Source organism: Suillus subalutaceus (assembly GCF_016647625.1).
Source record: "Suillus subalutaceus strain FC151 chromosome Unknown DFJ58scaffold_140, whole genome shotgun sequence".
NCBI lineage: Eukaryota > Fungi > Basidiomycota > Agaricomycetes > Boletales > Suillaceae > Suillus > Suillus subalutaceus.
Window position 1 is genome coordinate 25,666 of NW_024540389.1, and position 19,625 is coordinate 45,290.

The following is a 19,625-nucleotide window of genomic DNA, read 5'->3' on the forward strand; positions in this document are numbered from 1 at the left end:
TGTCAGGATCCTCAGAAATCACATCCTGATGTCATCAATTCCAGAATGTTCCATGGAATTTGCTAGAACATTCCAATGACTCATAATGACTCAGAGTGACTCAGAATGATGTCATTATCCCACCATGAATATTCTGGAATGTTCTTTTGCACCTGCTAGAACATTCTACTCCAGTTTTTGGGATATTCTTCTTACATTCTGAAGTCATTACATCACCTTTTTACTTACATAATATTCCCACACAAAATGTATATAAGGAGAGCCCATTCTCCCCCCAAAAAATAGATCTCCCACTTGTTGCATTCAAGAATCTCCCACTTGAGCCAATTGAACCCTCACCTAAGAAGCTTCAGCCTGAACAGATTGCTGCTTACAAAGCCCATTTCCTTTGTAAGTACTGTCCAGACAAGTGCAGGGAAAGTGTATCCCTTGAGATTACATAAGTTTCTCGCGATAGAAACCCAGTTTTGTGAGACCAGCATTCTCACCCCGTAGTGTTTACTGACCAACATGAGCTTTGGTCATTGTTGTTATTTGTGAGACCAGCATTCTCACCAGGTATTTGTATATTGACCAACACGAGCTTTGGTCATTGTTTTTTTTATTTGTCATTGTTGTTATTTGTGAGACCAGCGTTCTCACCAGGTATTGTATACTGACCAACACAAGCTTTGGTCATTGTAGTCACATTTGAGACCAGCTTCTCAACAGTTAATCGTATATTCAGGAAACCAGTTCAAGTGTCTAGATGGTATATCCTAGACAATTCCATAGTTTCAATCAGAGATAATAAAGCTCTGGCTAAGTTAATCCAACTGATTGGTTTAGTGAGCCTCCCAAGAACCCACACATTATCTACCATGAAAGAAGAAAAGTCGTAGACCATGTTAATCGAGGACTGGCAAGAAGTCTTATCAAGTGTAATTGTGGTGTCATTACATTCTTACACATATTTATATAAGACCCTCGGTTAAGAAGACAGTACCAACACCAGGAAGCGATCCAAAAGCTCAAGAATGCTCCTGCTGAGGATCCGAAACCCAAGGCTGGACATGCCCTGCTGTGTATGTATTTTCCCCTCATCATGTGCTCTGCTACTACCACTGACGCATCTGACACTGGCAGAATACCCATTGCAGTCCCCCCACTCCAATCATTCAAGCCGTCATTCTAGCATCTACACATATTTGCATTTTAGAGGACTTTACTCATTCTTCTAGACTAGTTTTTTTGCCCTTTTTTGATAGTCTACTTTTAATAATCAGTGTCGTGCTTTTTTCAATGTGTCTCGCAAAAATAAGTGTGAAAAAGCTGAGAAGAAGTGGAATTTCAGTAATGAAATCTACTGAAAAAGTAGGTTCTACTTTTTCAACCTTGTGCTAAGATAGGACTCATTCAAACACCACCAACATCACGTGATGGATATAGTCACACTGCTGCACTTTAGAGGGACAAAACCGTGACATTAGCTTATTTCATAGGCTACACTACATTAAATAGTAATTGGCTTCCTGGCGTGACAACTTGTATAATCCCCCAACCATTCACAGGAAGCCGATTTCCAATTACTGGCGCTAAATAGATGCAATAAGATGAATTTTCATTCCAGCTAGCTGACTAATAAGCCAAGGACCACTGTCTCGACTTGTTAGCATGGGCAAACGGACTCGTGCAGACTCAGCGAGGAACACAAATCTTGCAAAGGCACTCCTAAAGAAGAGAAAGATCAATGACGAGCACAAATTGATGTTTATGGACACATACCGCAAGGGTTTGAATGGCAAGCAAGCAGCATTTGCGGCAAAGAAATATCGTGGCCACCACACTCTCCCCCTGTCCATTTTCGATGATCTCACTGAACTCAACTAAAGCACTTATCATATATTACCTATACAAGCACCTATTATATACCTCTAGATACCTCTATATCATATCTATACCTTAGGAGACAGACTCCGAGTCATTACTATCGCTGTAGGCACTGCAAATTTTGCAGATGGTCACACTACTGTCATATCATGTGATGTTGGTGGTGTTTGAATGAGTCCCACTGCAGCGGAAGCAACCTTTTTGAACACAGAAAAGGCGTGACAAAGGCATGAAAAATGGACAAATTTGGAATGCCTTTCTGGACAACGAATATGAACCTTGATTTTAACAAATTTGAGAGCTTTTGCATGGATGAAAAGTTTAACTTATGAGGCATCACAAGCTCCTACACATGTTTTATATTCTTAGACTTAACTACGACAGTCAGACATAATCGAGAATGAACTGGATAATTCTATGTGAGAATAGAAAACACTCAGAGGAGCTTGTGATGCCACATAAGTTAAACTGCTCATCCATGCAAAAGCTCTCAAATTTTTAAAAATTAATGTTCATATTCGTCGTCCAGAAAGGTATTCCAAATTTGTCCATTTTTCATGCCTTTGTCACGCCTTTCTGTGTTCAACAAAGGTTGCTGCTGCTGCAGTGTCCTATCTTACTTTGCATGCGAAATCGTGCGAAAAGCGGTACATAAGTGGGTCAAAAGTGATCTCGTGATTTCCTGATGGTCCATCGTAGGACTTCGCCCCAAACGGACAATAAACCCTGATTCCAAAAAAAGGACAGCAAACCCGAGGTCCAATTGATGGGACGGGATAATCTTCCTATGAGGTGCTTGTGAGGTGCTGCAGTTTAGTTGTGCCCATCTTACGTCGTGGCAGACGTGAACGGTGAGGTCCTCTGAAATCACCCAAGATTTTTCTCCTCTCATACTTTTACGAGCTGTTTGACAGATTGAGAGCATTGTATTCCGCTTGGCTATGGCAACGGATGATTTTTTTTCATATGAAGAGGCGCAGCTAGTGCTTTGTGTGGCTTATATTAATGATGACAGTGTCGACTTATGATGCTTGGTTTGTATTGACCGATACTGGCTGGTCATCACCCGATAAGAAACGTGACAACTGTTGCATATACAAAGTAAGTACAGTAGGTAAATCTAGTGTAGAAAGTGGGTATAGGTAAAAACGAATGTGTATCTACACCATTCCGTGTACAAATGAGAACTAGAATTTCCAACCGCCCGTCAATGCCATCACATTATCCGGATCAACAGCGTTCTTGATGGCTTGCAAACGAGGTACATTACTACCATACATTTTCTCCAAACTCGTGCCAGGAGGTGCGTGGTTCGGGTAGACAGCAACATCCGCGATATCCTGACCGTAACTTGTGAGTACCTCTGTCATATACTCGGAGCTTGCGTCGACAGGTGTCGAATACTGTGTCATCATAGGTCGCATTTTCCCAACCACAGTAGATTTCGATATACGAGTAACCTTGACTGCGTGACGGTGGGTATGCGGTCGGCGAATCCACGTGGTCGTAGAGCGTAGGCAAGAAGACGTCCACGCTATACGTGACAAATACAGCACTAGCGTTATCTGCCAATTCTGGGCCCCGGGTCTGAACAACATCATATGCGTCAACGGTGCATCCAGATCAAAAGGAAAGAGTGGTTACCAGTGTCTCATTCATAATCATGTCCAACACAGGCACTGTAACGTCCTCCATCGCCATCGAACTAAACACGGATCTGTCTTCATGTGAGCAAAGCAGACGGTCTTGTGTTCGACACTAACTCACCGAAGACCAGCAGTACCATTCAAGGGGAAAGACTGAATGAGATCTACATAGGTTCTGGTAGAAATGTCTTCGTAGATGGCATCAATAGACAAGAATTCATCGAATATGCCCTCAGGACGTGCTGGAGCATCATAGAAGAGCATGTTCGCCATCACTGCCTGCAAGGCAGCACATCAGTCACTCGCTGAGCAGTAAGCATAGAATGGCGATTGCCGACGCACCACTCCAGCGACATAGTTATATGCGTTGTATATGGAAGCCTTTGGATCGGTGACATTCGCTGAATAGTTGGCAATAGCTGCGCTTGCTGCGTCCCATTGGTCTTTCCCGTACGTGATAAGTCCGCCCTGCACACGATATAATTGTCAGCGTACAGTTACCCAGACTTCGAGTCCTTACCCAGACTTGAGACTGAGAATATGTTTTTGACGGTAACCGTTGTCACGATGCCCTGCTATTGTCAGTACGTTCGTCAACTGCTCAATTGGCGCTACACACAAAGTTATTGAATCCCCCCTTGAAATGATATAAAGTTAATATAGTTGACGTGATTAGACCGCTGGAAACTCACCCGCAACGCAAAGAACAGATCAGGATTTGTGGAATCTGTGATCTCAGCCACTGTCCCATTGGGCATAACAAGCTCGTAGGCTACGACACTGTCGATGCTCATACCATACTGATTAGTCAAATACGAATATCCTAGTGAACAAACAAATGAGCTTCATTTCCGTCGTAGGCCTTGGTAAAATCGTACCTCCTCCCAAAACAATGCCTCCGATTCCAATACCAGTGATTTTCGGTCCTACAACAGTCATGTTATACTTTTCGAGTGCAACATAAACATCATCCCATATTGCACCCGTGCCCAAAGTTGCCGTTTGTGCGGACGAATTGTATACAATATCTGAAAAGGAATACATCGCAATTTCGACGCCTGAGGTGGAAGAGAAGCCTGCATTCGTGGCGTGTCCTCCACTTTTGATCTTGGTGACAGTCAATGTCATCAAGATATAATGGAAGCAGGAGCCATTGTTACTCACTCCAAATTGTGTCTGCGTCTCTCCCAAGATTCGAAGCTGATATGAGACACGTCAGGAGGTGAGTGCTGAATTTGTTGGCTTCGCACATACCGCGATTCCAATGTCTTCAGTTGTTGCGGGCTCAAAGGAACACTTAGAAGTCTGACTACTAGACGAGGACCAGTGATAATTGTCCTTGGTATATTGACTCGAGCCTATAGAAATTTGAGTTCGCTGCGACTAAGGACTTGGCTAGAAGCCTCTGGAAGTACTAGACGCACCGCTGTAATACACTACGGAGCTCGATGAGACATTTGCTGCGATCTGCTCGCAAACTGTGCTTCGAAGGACATTTCTGGTATCGAGAGATCCTGAAGAGGTATCGGGTTTTGTGAGGCCAGAGAGGCCGAAAAGAAAGGAGAGTGAAAGGTCAGCAAATGCGACCATTATGATCTATCTTCGTACGAATAAAATTCTGCAAGCTGGGCTTTGAAACTTTTCAAGTTGCTCTATTTAAGTAGAACGCATGTTAGTCAAATCGCGGGCCATGTATGCTACTATAGCATGGATAAGGGATAGACTCCATTCTAACATATGGCATTGCCGTTATCGTTTGGAACCTCGAGTCCGTAATCAATCCTGCACTATCCCAAACCGAGCGCTCGATGAGTAGCAAGTAAAGTTGTAAATTATGTAGTACTTAGCTTATTTTCGGAAGCTTTCCCAGCCGATTAGTATTTCGGACCACTCATCACTCGCTCGATGAGCGGGTGAAGTGAATTTAAAGTTGTTTGCGGGCGAGCCGATTAGTATTTCGGAACAATAACAGGGCACATCACTACTCGCGCCGCAAGCGAGTTTAGTTCTCGGTTCCCACTGGCAGATTCTAGTTGCGTCTTATATAAGTTGTATTCATAATCATAATTTACATAATACGTGCGCGGACTCTAAAACCTACTATGTAGTCTGTTTCTCGGGCAAGATTTGAGTGGTATTTTGCAAGTCACTTCAGTAATCATGAGACATGATTGAGATCTTCAAAAGACTCTGATTATGGAAAGGTTCAGTGCGCAATAGTATATGGAACGATTTAGGTAGCTAACCTGGATTGTACATAGTGGATGACGATACACCGTGACACGTTGCGCCTCATGTGAAGAAGGACGCGGGGGTGGACAAATTAGGAAATGATTAGTATCACTAGGGGATCGCCGTGCGAACTGATGACCTTGCTCCGATTGCAATTTCTCAAGGATGTTTGTACATGTGTACGCTTATTGTTCCTCGCTCTTTCGCGCTGCTTCAACCAACCCAAAAAGACATACGCAATACATTCAATCGATAAGGCTTTCTTTGAAGCAATTTATTAGGTTGGTCTTCAGCTTGTTCGATGTTGTCTTCAGTTTGGTCGTAACAGCTTTTGATCGTGTTTGACACACTGATTAAAACGTCGTATCAGTACGAATCTTCAACAAAACCAAACACAAACGTGGTCAAACAGACAAATGTGGCTTTGGAATCGCGGACTACGGTAATACATTCAATACTGCGTCTTCAAGTTGTACTCAGTCTTTGGCCAAGCAGAGATCTATTGAACCCTATCGGTGTTGACAACGTGTTGATGGTACATGTTCAGTGGTATTCAGTAGGGCGTAAAGGTGTCTCTGTAATTTTGTACTTGATTGGTATGGCACGCATGATTGGTCAGGAACGCGTGAGGTTGGTGCAAAAACGCGTGATTGCACAGCATGATGTTGATGTCAGGTGACTGACAGATTGACCTTGCTCCGCAAGGTAATAGAGCGAGTTCAAATTCAGAAAACACAAGACTCCCGAATTCGAAGAGCCGATAGTTTCAACAATTATTCTTTCGCTGACTCATGCACTCATGGGCCGTCTGTCAGTGTCTTGCCTCCCAACACTTACGCCCGCTGCTCACTCCTCTCATCGATCGATATCCATGTACGTACGTTCCGATTTAACTCCCTCGTTCGACAAAAATTGATCTCCCTTCGTGAATTCTGCGACAAGGTCTGATGGAGTCACTATCAATCATCCTGGCGGTCACCATCAAGTTTCAACATCCGAGGATGATAATCCATCCTGCCTGTCACATCAGAATCTTCGCCTCTATCTCTCCTTATCCCTGCGAGCCTGAGTCTCTGGCCAGCGCTTGCATATCTGTCTATTGCTCCCTCCGACGTCACGTCGCGGCAGACATGCGGTCAGCCTACTATTTGAAACTGTCTCTTTCATGGCTAGAGAGCTTCTTCTCCCGCGCCATGCACCTCGTGCCGGCAAACAATTGTATCTGTATGAACGCGCTAATATTATGGCAACGTCTCGTTGGAAATCTAGAAGCGTTACTCATTGATACCGATCACTGATAGCAAATTTTCTAACCCAGCAAGCTCGTACATGTAATTTCGACTGTTATAGTAGGATGCAACAGCACATCGAGTGCAAGTAACACCCGGGACACGGTCAAAAAATTTTCATGGGTGGATGCAATACATATCCCGGGACATATTTATGAATGTATTGATTTCGAATATCTCACCCAATTTGAACAGCATTTGCCGTGGACTCTTATTCGGCTGTGTCTCAGACTCTCAGGTGTAATAGCGCACAGAACAACGAATAAGTATCTATAAATATATTTACTATATCCCTCCCGTCTACCCGGGTGTATACGCACCCAATTTTTATCCTCCACCGCGGTCATCGTTATCAAAACTCGTTACCGTCTGGCCAGCCTGAACGAACGAAGGAGTTGTAAATATCTGTAGTGTAAACATACAATACCGTATACGCTTCGCACACCCTGAGGCAGAGCTTAATTTTCATCTTTCAAAGACGGCCAGAGAACGTCAAATGTGGACAATGCTAACTGCTACCAATTCCAGTCGTCGTCGTCGTTGTTGTTTCTTGCTTGGTGGGTGCGAGTGAATCGGGCGTTTTGCGTTCTGACGCAGACGGAGACGCGGAGGGGGTAGGCGTGAGTACAGATGACATCATAACCCTCCCAGCATTCACCGTCTTCCTCATCTTCCAGCCAACCATTTGTGCGTGGGGCAGGGGCGTGAGTATGGGTGCGAGTGTGCAAGTACGTGGGGCGCATGCGTGGAGAGCTAGCGTTTGATGATGGTTTGCGTAAGGAAGAGGAAACAGAAGCGCCGGGTATGATCTGTGTAGGGCGGTGGTGCTGCTTGAGGGTATGCAGAGGGAGGGAAGGTGTTGATGTTGGAACTAATGCGGGGGAGGTTGCTACTGGGCCCGGGGTTAATGCTGATACGATGGATTAGGAGACGGCCGAGAGGAGACTGGAGGCTCGTTTTTGACCTTTGGAGAATCTGTGATGGGGCGTTGCTAGTTGGTTTGAATGTGATGAAATATCGGAGAAAAACAATGCACCAAACCGACTGAAAAGCAGGAAGGGAACATCACTCACACATCACCTACCCCGTAAGCGCTTGTCCATGTGGAAGAAAGCCATACAGCTTCTCAAGTTTACAATATCATTACCGTTTTCAAATGAGGGGGCCTATTAGCAGTATATCCCATACCCCGGACTCCACAAGAGTGTCATTGAGAACACGAGGTCGAAAGGTAGTTCTTCCAGCAGACTTTATATGCATTAACATACTAATCTCCTGTAGTCAGAGGAAAGAACTTTGGACGGAAGTCAGTGTTTGGTTTCATCAAAGCTGTTTGTCTCAGACTCCCACGGACTATGTTTGCAAGCATTAACTAGCTGTTCCGGAGACGAGGAGACCGGTAGACTCGCATCGATCAATACCGTCTCGGAATCGAGTTAGGGAACAAGGCTGTTGTGACTCGTGAGTCAAACCTACATCAATATACCTTCTACTCTATCATCCTATAACTCGTTACACTTCTTTGCACGTCAGCCTTCATCACATCTTATCGTCCCATCGTCATTCACATGTTCACTTTAATCTCACGTCAAACCGAGATTCCCCCTCTAGTTCTCATGGAAACTTTGATTCATGCGTTAACGAGTGTTGCAGATTGATTTGCACCTTGCCTTGGCGATCTGGATCATGACGGGAAACAAATATGGGGTATGTAGAGTCTGACATTTTTCTACTATCCACTGATCCTAATTGAACCGACTGGGCTATATTCTCCTTTTTGTCTCCAGAATTAACAAGCTCACAACCACGTCATCTTCTAGCCCCTCCATGCATCACCAGCGAGCATAAAAATCAACTTTGTTACCGTGTTTGCCATAACGCAGTGAGTTCACATTGTGCCGTCACAAAATCACTGAGTTTATATATACGATAGAGTGCACTCCGTACCTCGCCTTGGCGATATCGACCCTCAAGGGCAAGGCGATGACGTTTCGATTGTTCTCCAACACTACCACCGTCTATTCATGTTAATCATATCCTTCGAACCATTCAAATAGCGTTGCATCTATTTGACTGGTTTGAGCGATATGGTGCGATTTAGTTGATGAAAAGGATCACGCTGTAAGCTCGTTATAATCACCCATTCGGCGCATGATCCAGTCGTTGACCTTGAACGCTTTTTGTGAAAGCAAGGCGCCTATCGCGTACTATAGTATGTGACGATGATCACATAGCACGCGTCTTGATCACCTCTACCGCCTCCAACGTTTCTCTTCGCTAGACTGCAATCGGAGGTGCGCAACTGTCGCTTTGTCTGCAAGTAAATAAGCAAGTTACTCAGGCGTCGGCATCATTTTTTTCAGTCACGATACGCGGACCACCGCATTACCCTGACCTATACTATATTCGAGTTGTTTCGAACAGCTTTTCAACTCGCTTCGAGCAGGGTGGTGTCTTTTAAATGTGACGTGTGTGAGCTGACATAAATGTTTCCTCCGGTTGAGACATTTTTCCCGCGGTTCAGCGTACAGGTGCCTTGACCAATTCATTCACCAAACAGTAAAGTGGGTGTCGGGGATGATATTTCAATATATTCATTGGTCAAAGAATGTACGGCAATTGATAGAATTGCCATTGACCCGCGGTTGAAAACACAGCATGCCCAACTGACTATTTAGCATGTCTCTTCATTTGATCATCACGTCTACCATCTCTCCTCGCCTTCGACAATTCACTGTCCGTATCATCGAGCTCTGTCAATGCGTCTGTAAAGATAGCGGTATTTAAAAACCTTCTTCGCCAGCGTCATGGCCGAGTCAAGCAAATCAGCACAACGGAGAGGTGGAGAACGGGGAGTGACGCCGAACTCACCGATTGTTAGCGCACCTCATCGGACGAAGGAGAAGGATCCGCCACGCTATGGTGCACAATATCGCCAGGATGCACTTTGGGACGGTGAGTAGCCGCATTTTGATACCTATTGCCTTGCCTTACTCAACGAGAAGCAGGGGGAAATGAAGCGCTTCCTCCTCAATGGCATCAGTATAAGTTGTTAGACGATAGAATAGCATATCAACATGACACACTCGGAATTTCATTGAACCGACCTTTACCAGGGGTGCGACTAGGTTAGCGAAGAATATGCCACTGGCAACGAGATACTTATGATGAAACATAGACTATCCCGGACGACTCATTCCTGGATGTGAATGGCATATCTCACCATTCGGTCGGTCCTACTTCGTTAATCATAATACCAGGACCACATTGTGGAAGAAACCGACGGCAGAACGTCCACCAGGAAGCTTAGTGCCGGAGTGCATCATCGAGGGTCATTCGAAACTCATTCGGAGCCTGACCTGTTTGAGCACTAGTTGCAATATACTGAGTGCGTCAGGCGATGGTTCAATTCGTCAGTGGACAATAGACGGAGAACCAGTGGGGAGGCCTTGGACTGGTGACGGAGGAGCAGCGGAATTAATAGCAATGTCTCCAGATGAATCAATGGTTGTATCCGGAAGCTTAGATGGCATGCTACTGCTGTGGAACATTCGGAAGAGCAGGATGGTCGGTGACCCGTGGGAGGGACATGGCGGTCTGGTGATGTGCATTGATTGGTCTCCTAATGCCCAGGAGATAGCAAGTGGATCGCAGTACGGCACCATACGACGCTGGGACCCGGATACTGGCCGACAAATAGCATCACCTATAGAGACCGGCCATGGGATGGTTTGCACTCTCAAATACTCTCCAGAAGGGGACAAATTCGCGAGCGGCGGAGAGGACAAGTCGATCCGCGTGTGGTCAAAGGACGGCGAGCTACTTATGGAGATTGAGGGCCATGAAAACGCAGTGACGTCGTTGTGTTGGCTCAAGGACGGCGCACACATTTTCTCCGCATCGTATGATGGCACCATCCGAAAATGGGGGTCGATTGATGGGAGAGAGCTCGTTATTTTTCATGGTCATACCGATGCCGTCCACTCCTTGTGTTTTTCCCCTGATGAAAGCCATCTTGTTAGTGCAGCAAGGGACTACTCAGTTCGCATCTGGGACCTCAAGACCAATCAGCCGGTCGGAAACCCGCTCTTGCACGACGATGAAGTCTGGGTTGTTATCATTTCCCCTGATGGAAAATATATCGTCAGTGGTGGATTGGATGCGAAGATATATGTATGGAGCCTGGGGGCAGCACTCAAACATACAGGCAATGATCATGTGAGTGTGTCTATGTGATATCAGCGTCTTTTCTGAGTGGGGTTTAATTGTCGTTCAGAGTGCGGATGAGGGCAACGCAAAACCAGATGCAAAGCTCAAGGCAAGTCGTCTGTGATTCCTTTTCGTGCTGTCTCTCACTGCTTTACCAGGGACGTCCAGCTCGACCGAGAGATGCTGTACGCCAATCATTTGTGAACACTCTGATTCTTTGCTTATTCTTCTCGTTAGATCTTGCAAGCTAGCCAGGTCTCCAGGCAGCAGCCCGACGACAGACTCAGAGGCTCGGCGAAATACGTCAGTATAATCTGTCGTTTTTTTGGCTCTTGCAAGTCTGATACTGGTACAGGGCAAGAGCTTCTGGGATGCTGATACCAACCCCACGGCTCGTCCCGGAGCTCCTCCTGCGAGCCCATGGTCTGCCCTTCGTTGGCGTAGTTTACTCAGTTCGCTGCGCTTTAACACTCGGCCTCCAAACGAGCCACAGTCAATACGGCTGCCGCACCGGCGTTGGAATTTTAGGCCATTTCCTATAGGAAGCTCTATACGCAGCATTGAAGTAGCTCCCTGCCGCGAGGAAGATGTGAGTGTTTGACAACACCAATATCCGACTCTCTTGAACAAATTTACAGAGATATGGTATTACTCCTGAGACTGACGCTGAAGCGGCCGCAGCTATGCAACGTACAAACAGCAATGAAGTTGGCCGTTCAACGCAACTAGGTCACCCTGAGGCTGTGCCGGGGACACAAGTATCTCAAGGACGACTGACGGAAACGCAAGGCTCGAATGGTGGGATGGGAGAGGTTTCTTGTGAAGTTAGGTGTTGCGGATTGTTTTTTAGTTGTTGTCGTCCCACCTCGCATCAGTCATGAGGGTATCTTGCTGGAAACTCAATATTCAAAGTTCGCTCTTCCCTCTCGTGCATGTATCGTGATATTGTTTCGCACCGCACCCGATGCGTCTAATTTATGAAGAGGCAAAACAATCGCTTTTTGTGACTTGTATTGACAGTGTCAACCTACGATAATTGGTTTCTACTGACCGATACTGGCACAATGAAAAACGTAATGACTGTTAGTTGTACATGGTGAGTACTACTGTATGTAAAATATTCCCGGGCCAGCATAGATGAGTGAGTGAGTGTATGTAAAAACGAATGTGTATCTGTGTTCGAATTAGTACTAGAATTTCCAACCGCCCGTCAATGCCATCACATTATCCGGATCGACAGCGCTCTTGATGGATTGCAAACGAGGTACAGTTATCACCATACATTCTCTCCAAAGTCGTGTTAGGAGGTGCGTGGTTCGGGTACACGGCAACATTCGCGACGTCCTGGCCGTCAGCCACGAGTGAATCTATTATATTCTGGCCGCTTGCGCTGACAGCGTCGAATATTGTGCTATCGTATTTCGATTCTGTCCAACCATAGAACAATTCGATGTACGAGTAGCCTTGACTCCGTGAGGGTGGGTATGCGGTAGGCGAAGCTACATGATCGTAGATCGTAGGCAAGAAGATGTCTACGCCATATGTGACAATCCCAGCACTGGAGCTTGCCAATTTTTTGCTCCAGAACTGACAAATATTATGTGCGTTAACGGTGCATCCAATTCAAAGGGAAAGAGTAGCTACCGTTGTCTCATTCACAATCATGTCCATCACAGGCACTGTAGCATCCACCATTGCCACCGAACTAAACACGGTTCTGTCTTCAAGTGAGTAGAGCAGACGGTCTTATGTTTCACACTAACTTACCTAAGCCCAGCAGTGGCATTTAAGGGAAGAGACTGAACGAGATCTACGTAGCGCCTGGTAGAAACGAGTGCTACGATAGCAGGAATTGCCAAGAACTCGTCGAATATGCCCGCAGGGGGTGTTGGACCATCGTAAAAGAGGATATTCGCCATTATTGGCTGCAAACGCAACACGCAAGCCACTCGCTGAGCAGTAAGCGGAGAATAGCGATAGCTGACGCACCACTCCAGCTATGTAGTTAAAGGCGTTGTACATGGATGCCTTTGGATCGGTGACTGTCGCCGAATAGTTGGCAATAGCTGAGCTTGCTGCTGCCCATTCGTTCATCGAATACGAGACAAGTCCACCCTGCACATGAGATGATTGTCAGCGTACAGTTACCCAGACTTTGAGTCCTTACCCAGACTAGAGACTGAGGATGTGTGTTGACAGTAACTGTCGTCACGATGCCCTGCTATTGTCAGTACGTTCGTCGACAGATCAGTTGGCGCCACTCACAAAGTTATTGAATCCCCCCTTGAAATATCGCAGAAAGTTAAGAGAGTTGACGTGATCAGACTGCTGGAAACTCACCCGCAACGCAAAGAACAGATCTGAATTTGTGGCATCTGTGATCTCAGCCACTGTCCCATTGGGCATAACAAGTTCGTAGGCTACGACACTGTCAATGCCCAAACCATACTGATTAGTCAAATACGAATATCCTAGTGAACCAACAAAATGAGCTTCATTTCCGTTGCGGGTCTTGGTAAAACCATACCTCCTCCCAGAGTAATGCCACCTATTCCAATGCCAGTGATTTTCGGCCCTACGACAGTCATGTTATACGGTTCAAGCGCAACATAAACATCATCCCATATTAAACCCATGCCCAGAGTTAGCTGTTTGTGTAGTCGAATTGTACACGACATCTGAAAAGGAATACAACGCAATTTCGACGCCTGGTGTTGATGAGAAGCCTGCATTCGTGGCGTGTCCTCCACTTTTAACCTTCGTGAGAGTCAGTCATTAAAATATAAGAGAAGCCAAAGCCATTGTTACTCACTCCAAATGGTGTCTGCGTCTCTCCCAAAATTCGGAGCTAATATGAAAGACACATCAGGAGATGAGTACTGGATTTGTTCGCCTTGGACATACCGCGATTCCAACGTCTTCAGCTGTTGCAGGCTCAAAGGAACATTCAGAGGCCTGATTACTAGACGCAGACCAGTGATAATTGTCCTTGATATATTGACTCTCGCCTGTCACAATTTGGGCTCAGTGCCACCAAGGACTTGACTGGAAGTAGTACGCACCGGCATAATACACTACGGAGCTCGACGAGACTGCCGCTTGCGATCTGCTCGCAAACTGTGCTTCGAACTTGGACAGTTCCTGTAGTACAGGCTGCATCGAGAGATCCTGAAGAAGTATCGCGTGTGGTGAGGCCAGAGAGGCCGGTAAGAAAGGAGAGTGAAAGGTCAGCAAAAGCGACCATTATGATTTACGTCCCGGAATAAGAATTTGAAAACTGACCATGGTAAACTTTTCAAATGGCTCTATTTAAGTACTAGTGGGACGCTATATTAGATGCCGGAACGTGGCCAGGCCTTATGTACATACTTACGCGACTATCAATTATGCGTTCAACGTTTCGCATCTCCGGCGGGACAAGGCCACCTACATATACACTCCGACAGCCTGAGAAGGCTTTCGTAAGTGACTAGTTGCCATTTCAAGGTGGCACACCTGTCATACGCGGTACTACATGGCTGTCTGGTCAATTCTAAGATATGAGCAAGTGTATACGACATCATGGTCATATCGAAGTGCCTCAAATGCCGCAAAAACAGCTAGAACTTGAGAGGGAACGTGGGATGACAATTGAAGCTGACTTCGATATTGACGCTTGAAGCGGAAATGATTCTTTGATTGAGAAGTGATACCATGCAGAACGCACTGACTTCAGACTCAGCCTATGATATATGACATACGTATAAAAGTAAGTTTGATCACATCCAGTGCCCGACTTACTCCTTAACTTAACTGCAGGAACATCATGATCCTACTCGCGCCGCCGTAAGCAAATTTGGTTTGATTGGCAACTCGGCCGAGCTTCATTTGACTCTATGAAACGAAATTTTACGATTCTACGGACAGTACTACTGGATGACTAGTTGACGTTCTTGCGATGGACCAGGTATGATTTCGTTACCGTTTAAAATTCAACAACAGTCTAGCCTCCCTATATAAACTCATACTTTGCCTTTCTTACGACCATCAGTTGCATCATCGGTGATATCCGCTGATATGATCATCTTACCGTGCGGTACCTGCGCAGGCTCCGTCGTCTAGCGCCGTTCGATACTACTTATACTACCGCTCCTGCACTTTCACGCGCACGGATGGGCCTCGTATGCTTTCGCATATATTGTTTCTATAGGCACTGGTTTGGACTCTGTGATGACTCTAGTAATCTCCGAGCCTGACACTAGCGCTCGCCAAGGGACAGCGGTGCTTCCTTCAAGTTATGTTTCAACATCATCATCACGTACGACGGCCAACTGGTGTCCAATGCGATTGTCCCCTCGAAAAATTAATAGATAATCCGGTGGCAGGCTCCGAACCGGCAGTGCAACTTGCTGATTCGAATCAGAAACTAGTGCGGGATTTGAGACTTCCGTGACAAAGTCTGATGCATTGATGTGTCACTATCATCCGATCACTCGGAGCAAATTTTCTATGGTGCATTTCACTTAGAGGCCGCTTACTTTGTGCAACGGGCGCCTAACCGCCAAATTGACCCTCGAAAAAAAACTATTAGCCAAGAAAAAAATCGAAATAAACTGGCGAAAACTGTTGCAATAAACGCATTCTCGAACGTCAGCCTGACTTCTGCGAGCAGAAGACTTTCACTTATTCAAGAAATCATTGAAGCCGCAGGACAATTATGCATTTTTTTTGCCTAAATTTCATTGCGAGTTGAATTTTATTGAATTCTTTTGGGGTGCAGTGAAGAAATACCTTCGTGATAATTGCGATTACACGTTTGCGACGCTGAAGGAGAACATGCCCAAGGCGCAATTGCATCTGTTCAGCGCAGTACAGTCCTGTGTATGGGAACATCGTATGTACCAGTGGATGGAGGCATACCGGTCAGGTTTGGGCACAACAGAAGCTCAAATCCACAAGACATTCAGTTCTCGCGAGTATAAGTCCCACATACGTATTCCAGACACTGTAGCACATGCTCTCAATGCAGTATAACCGTCTTCTGGTACATACCCGCCAATTTGGACCTCTCAAAAACTTTACAACTCCCTCAGTTTTCAAGTAAATGAAAATCGCTTCAGAGGAAATGTTTGTACTGTCAAAAGGAGTGTTTTCTACTGAAGGAATAAGTCAGGTCTTTTTTTTTTGACGGACGTAGAAATTTTGCACAAAGTAAGCGGCCTCTAAGTGAAATGCACTCGGCATAACCCAACAACTCGTCGACTGTACATACATGCAATTCATTTCGACTATTGTGATGCTGAGCCACTCGCAAGTTTGGTTTGATTGGCAACTCGGCCGAGCTTCATCGTCGACGCCGAGCTATCATTTTGTTTGGAATTAATTAGAGATTAGAGTCTAGATGGCCATGTACATTGGAGGTCGCACTTCTTAAAGTGCTTCTCCCATGGGACCGACGCGGTGGCGGACGGAATTCTAAGCTTGCGTCATTTCAAGGTACGAATTCGAACTCGGCCTTACATATTGTCGCTGAGGGTCCGCTTACGTATTTCATTTACAAGATTAGATGCCCTTGCAAGTTGCAAGACCACATCTTTGTACCCACCAGTTGCCTTGCCTCCCAACACTGCGCCCGCTGCTCACCTCCTCTATGTACATTCCGATTCAGTTCAATATAACGTATACCCTCCCTCGACAAAAAGTAGCCCGTGACAAAGTCTGATATCGCTTATATCATCCCTGCGCCAACCGTCCGCCCCAGCATCTATCTACTAGTAGTTGCCTGCTTGCCATCAGAATCTTTACTTATCCCTTGTCAGTCTCTCACGCTTGCCTGTCTGTTTACTACTCCCTCCGACGGCGAGGTCATCTGGAACTGCCTCCTTCATCACTTTTCTCATGTCTCTCATGCACTTGTGAATTATCTCACCCCCCGCCATGCGCCTTGTGACAATTATATCTACACGAACGCCATATAAGTCTCTTTGAAAATCTAGCGCTACTCATTGATACCGATCACTCAATTCTAACCCAGCAAACTCGTTGACCGTACATGCAATTTTGACTGTTATGATGCAACAACAGTAATACCGCACAGGACAAAAAAATAATACAACGATATACACGATACGCCTCCGTTTACGCTTCCATTTTTTAATCCTCCACCGCTGTCATCGTCATCAAAGCAGAGCCTAATTTTCATCTTCCAAAACGGCCAGAGAACCTCAAAAGCGGACAACGGTAACGTTACCAATTCCAGTCGTCGTCATCGAAACTTGTTGTCGCTGTTTCTTTTTTGGCGGGGCGCGAGTGAATTGGGCGTTCTGTGTACTGGCGCAAATGCAGACGCGGAGGGAGAGGTGGGTGTAAGCACAGATGTCATCATAACTCTCCCAGCATTCACCGATCATCTTCCTCATCTTCCAGTCAACTGTTTGTACGCGGGGCTGGGGACATGAGTATGGGTACGAGCGTGCAGGTACGTGGGGCGCGTCAGGGAGAATTCGCACTTGGTGATGGTGCGTGTAAGGAGGTACTGCTAGCTTGAAGGGTGCGAAGGGAAAAAGGGAAGTTGGTTGATGTTTGTATTGATGTTGGAACTAGGTGCGGGGGGAGGTTGCTACTGGGCCTGGGGTTAATGCTGATACGATGGATTGGGAGACGTCTGAGAGGAGGGCTGGAGGCTCGTTTTTGGCTTTTGGAGAATCTGTGATGGGATGTTAGTTTGAATGTGATGAAATATCGGAAAAAAGCGGTGATGAATGCGCCAAACAAACTAAAAGGCGAGAAGAGAACATCACTCACACATCACCTCCAAGCTTGCAACCGACGTTCCCCCCATCCACCACCAGCTACCGCGAGCGAACCGGCGCCAGGTATTGATGAAGGCGGTGTTAGGGAGGAGCGTTTACTACGGAGCGTATCTTTGCTTGGTGTCTCCGAAGACTCTGCACCATCTGCATCGAATTCTGGAGCCACTGCTGTAACGGACGCGTCTATTCCCGGGTTGAATGTACCCTGAACTACCTCTGTAGTCGAGTCCAGTTCCACGCTGCCTCGCCCGAGGTCCACACTCAGAGTGCTCGTGCTATTATAGGAAGTGGCATGCCTCGTAAATGCCGTTGGCTGAGGATGCGCGATCTCCGACGGAAGACTTTCTCCTGTCTTGCTTTTGACACTTCGTTGTCTCGTGCTTGTTTCGTGACATGTCGTTCGCTGTTTTCCGCGCCGATGCCAGGCTCCTTCCCATCCGCTGGTTCGAGTGTGGAGGGGCGAACTGTGAGTGACTTGCTAAGTTGAATCAATCACGTGCTCCAACAAAAATTGAAACCCAGCCCAAATTTAATTCCCCTCACACTCTCACCAGTGGCTGGAAGATACTATTATGGTACGCGCAATTGGCAGCCCCCAGAAGTCGGCACTTTCACAAAACTCGTGTTTCCAGCTACCTAAACACAAAATTCTTTACATAGACATCATTCTCTCTCTAACACAACTCAATATGAGGTCAAACGAATACATTTGAAGCAGAATTGAATGAGATAGCTGAAAGTGCCGAAGTCACGCAGAAATGTCACCTGCTGATATATGCCGTGATGGAGTTTCAATACTGCACCACCTGACCTTCCCAATAAGTAACTATAATAATAGTAGCCAATAACATGTCTCGCCAATTATCACATTAGTCTTTTGCTCAAATCCTCTACACCAGCGATAAATCCTGCCCCAAATACTGCAGGATGTCCTTAGATATACCTGCATATAAGTATCGGCACAGGGTAATTCGGGTAAGTACATTCCGTTCCGTTCTATTACTTATCCGGTAACCCCCGCTTCCTTGCCAAACCTCCCGCTCCTCCTAGAAACTATTCCCACGCTGTTCTCTTTCCCTCCTCATCGTCCTCTTCAGCATCAAGCCACTTGCCGGCATTCTATAAGTGGACCTACTCGATGTATAACCATGGTTCCTCCTCCAGAAAGGTCTCCAGCTTGTCCTGCTGTCTCGTTCAACAAGTGGAAGCTATCAGTACAGGCAAGTATGCACTGCCAAGGATAGAGGGAGCCCAATGTGAGATAATACAACAAGCTTGGGTGAGTTTGACGAGCAGACTATCATTCCATACATTTTGACCACCATCAATAACACAGAGCTTGCTTTCAAGCTTGCCAGTCGTGCAAATCTCCCTGGCGCAGATGACCTCACAAGCAGACCATCATTCCGTACATTTTGACCACCCTCAATAACACGGCGCTTGCGTTCAAGCTTGCCAGTCGTGCAAATCTCCCTAACACAAATGACCTCTACATTAAGCAGTACCAGCAAGTGTTCTCATTCATTTCCCTATTCATTGTGTCTTGTAGTACCACCTTGCCCTTACAATATGATGTACAAACTCTGGTT

The 19,625-nt window shown here is 46.1% G+C and overlaps 5 protein-coding genes across 5 annotated transcripts; 2 read left to right on the forward strand and 3 right to left on the reverse strand.

The window, feature by feature from the left end:
* Positions 1–2,942: 2,942 nt before the first annotated feature.
* DFJ58DRAFT_811396 (FAD-binding domain-containing protein) lies at positions 2,943–5,523 on the reverse strand. The gene is made up of 10 exons (XM_041391482.1): positions 4,940–5,523; positions 4,770–4,873; positions 4,394–4,622; positions 4,184–4,338; positions 4,036–4,047; positions 3,858–3,983; positions 3,637–3,794; positions 3,514–3,586; positions 3,303–3,456; positions 2,943–3,232 (listed from the first exon to the last, which is right to left on the reverse strand). The coding sequence occupies exons 1-10, from the start codon at positions 5,103–5,105 to the stop codon at positions 3,057–3,059; spliced, it is 1,353 nt and encodes a 450-aa protein (XP_041238812.1). The 5' UTR covers positions 5,106–5,523; the 3' UTR covers positions 2,943–3,056.
* Positions 5,524–7,544: 2,021 nt separating this feature from the next.
* On the reverse strand, positions 7,545–8,139 carry DFJ58DRAFT_733112 (uncharacterized protein; the record flags this gene model as incomplete). The annotated part of the gene is made up of 3 exons (XM_041386248.1): positions 7,545–7,624; positions 7,695–7,946; positions 8,121–8,139. The coding sequence occupies 3 exons, from the start codon at positions 8,137–8,139 to the stop codon at positions 7,545–7,547; spliced, it is 351 nt and encodes a 116-aa protein (XP_041238813.1).
* A 4,296-nt stretch (positions 8,140–12,435) lies between these two features.
* DFJ58DRAFT_907976 (FAD dependent oxidoreductase) lies at positions 12,436–14,561 on the reverse strand (the record flags this gene model as incomplete). The annotated part of the gene is made up of 14 exons (XM_041395084.1): positions 14,403–14,561; positions 14,308–14,374; positions 14,150–14,253; positions 14,058–14,093; positions 13,919–14,002; positions 13,773–13,893; positions 13,586–13,716; positions 13,511–13,528; positions 13,413–13,463; positions 13,235–13,360; positions 13,013–13,170; positions 12,890–12,962; positions 12,528–12,832; positions 12,436–12,487 (listed from the first exon to the last, which is right to left on the reverse strand). Exons 1-14 carry the CDS (start codon positions 14,487–14,489, stop codon positions 12,436–12,438), a joined length of 1,413 nt encoding a protein of 470 aa, XP_041238814.1. The 5' UTR covers positions 14,490–14,561.
* Positions 14,562–15,991: 1,430 nt separating this feature from the next.
* On the forward strand, positions 15,992–16,258 carry DFJ58DRAFT_667458 (uncharacterized protein; the record flags this gene model as incomplete). Its single annotated transcript, XM_041382620.1, has 1 exon — positions 15,992–16,258. A coding segment is annotated over one exon (267 nt), but the record flags the coding sequence as incomplete, so codon positions are not given.
* Positions 16,259–17,358: 1,100 nt separating this feature from the next.
* Positions 17,359–18,524, forward strand: DFJ58DRAFT_811414 (uncharacterized protein). Its single transcript, XM_041391483.1, has 4 exons — positions 17,359–17,816; positions 17,840–17,910; positions 18,007–18,054; positions 18,086–18,524. The coding sequence occupies exons 1-4, from the start codon at positions 17,803–17,805 to the stop codon at positions 18,208–18,210; spliced, it is 258 nt and encodes an 85-aa protein (XP_041238816.1). The 5' UTR covers positions 17,359–17,802; the 3' UTR covers positions 18,211–18,524.
* Positions 18,525–19,625: the final 1,101 nt, after the last annotated feature.

Bases quoted from the DNA above. Each gene is read 5' to 3' on its own strand.
- DFJ58DRAFT_811414 (XM_041391483.1), top strand. The intron at 17,911-18,006 runs GTTTTTGGCTTT...ACAAACTAAAAG, and splicing joins GAGAGGAGGGCTGGAGGCTC to GCGAGAAGAGAACATCACTC. The intron at 18,055-18,085 runs GTTCCCCCCATC...AGCTACCGCGAG, and splicing joins CCTCCAAGCTTGCAACCGAC to CGAACCGGCGCCAGGTATTG.
- DFJ58DRAFT_811396 (XM_041391482.1), bottom strand. From the start codon at position 5,105: ATGGTCGCATTTGCTGACCTTTCACTCTCCTTTCTTTTCGGCCTCTCT. The intron at 4,623-4,769 runs GTATGTGCGAAG...ACTGTCACCAAG, and splicing joins CTGAAGACATTGGAATCGCG to ATCAAAAGTGGAGGACACGC. The intron at 3,795-3,857 runs GTGCGTCGGCAA...GCTGCCTTGCAG, and splicing joins ATAACTATGTCGCTGGAGTG to GCAGTGATGGCGAACATGCT.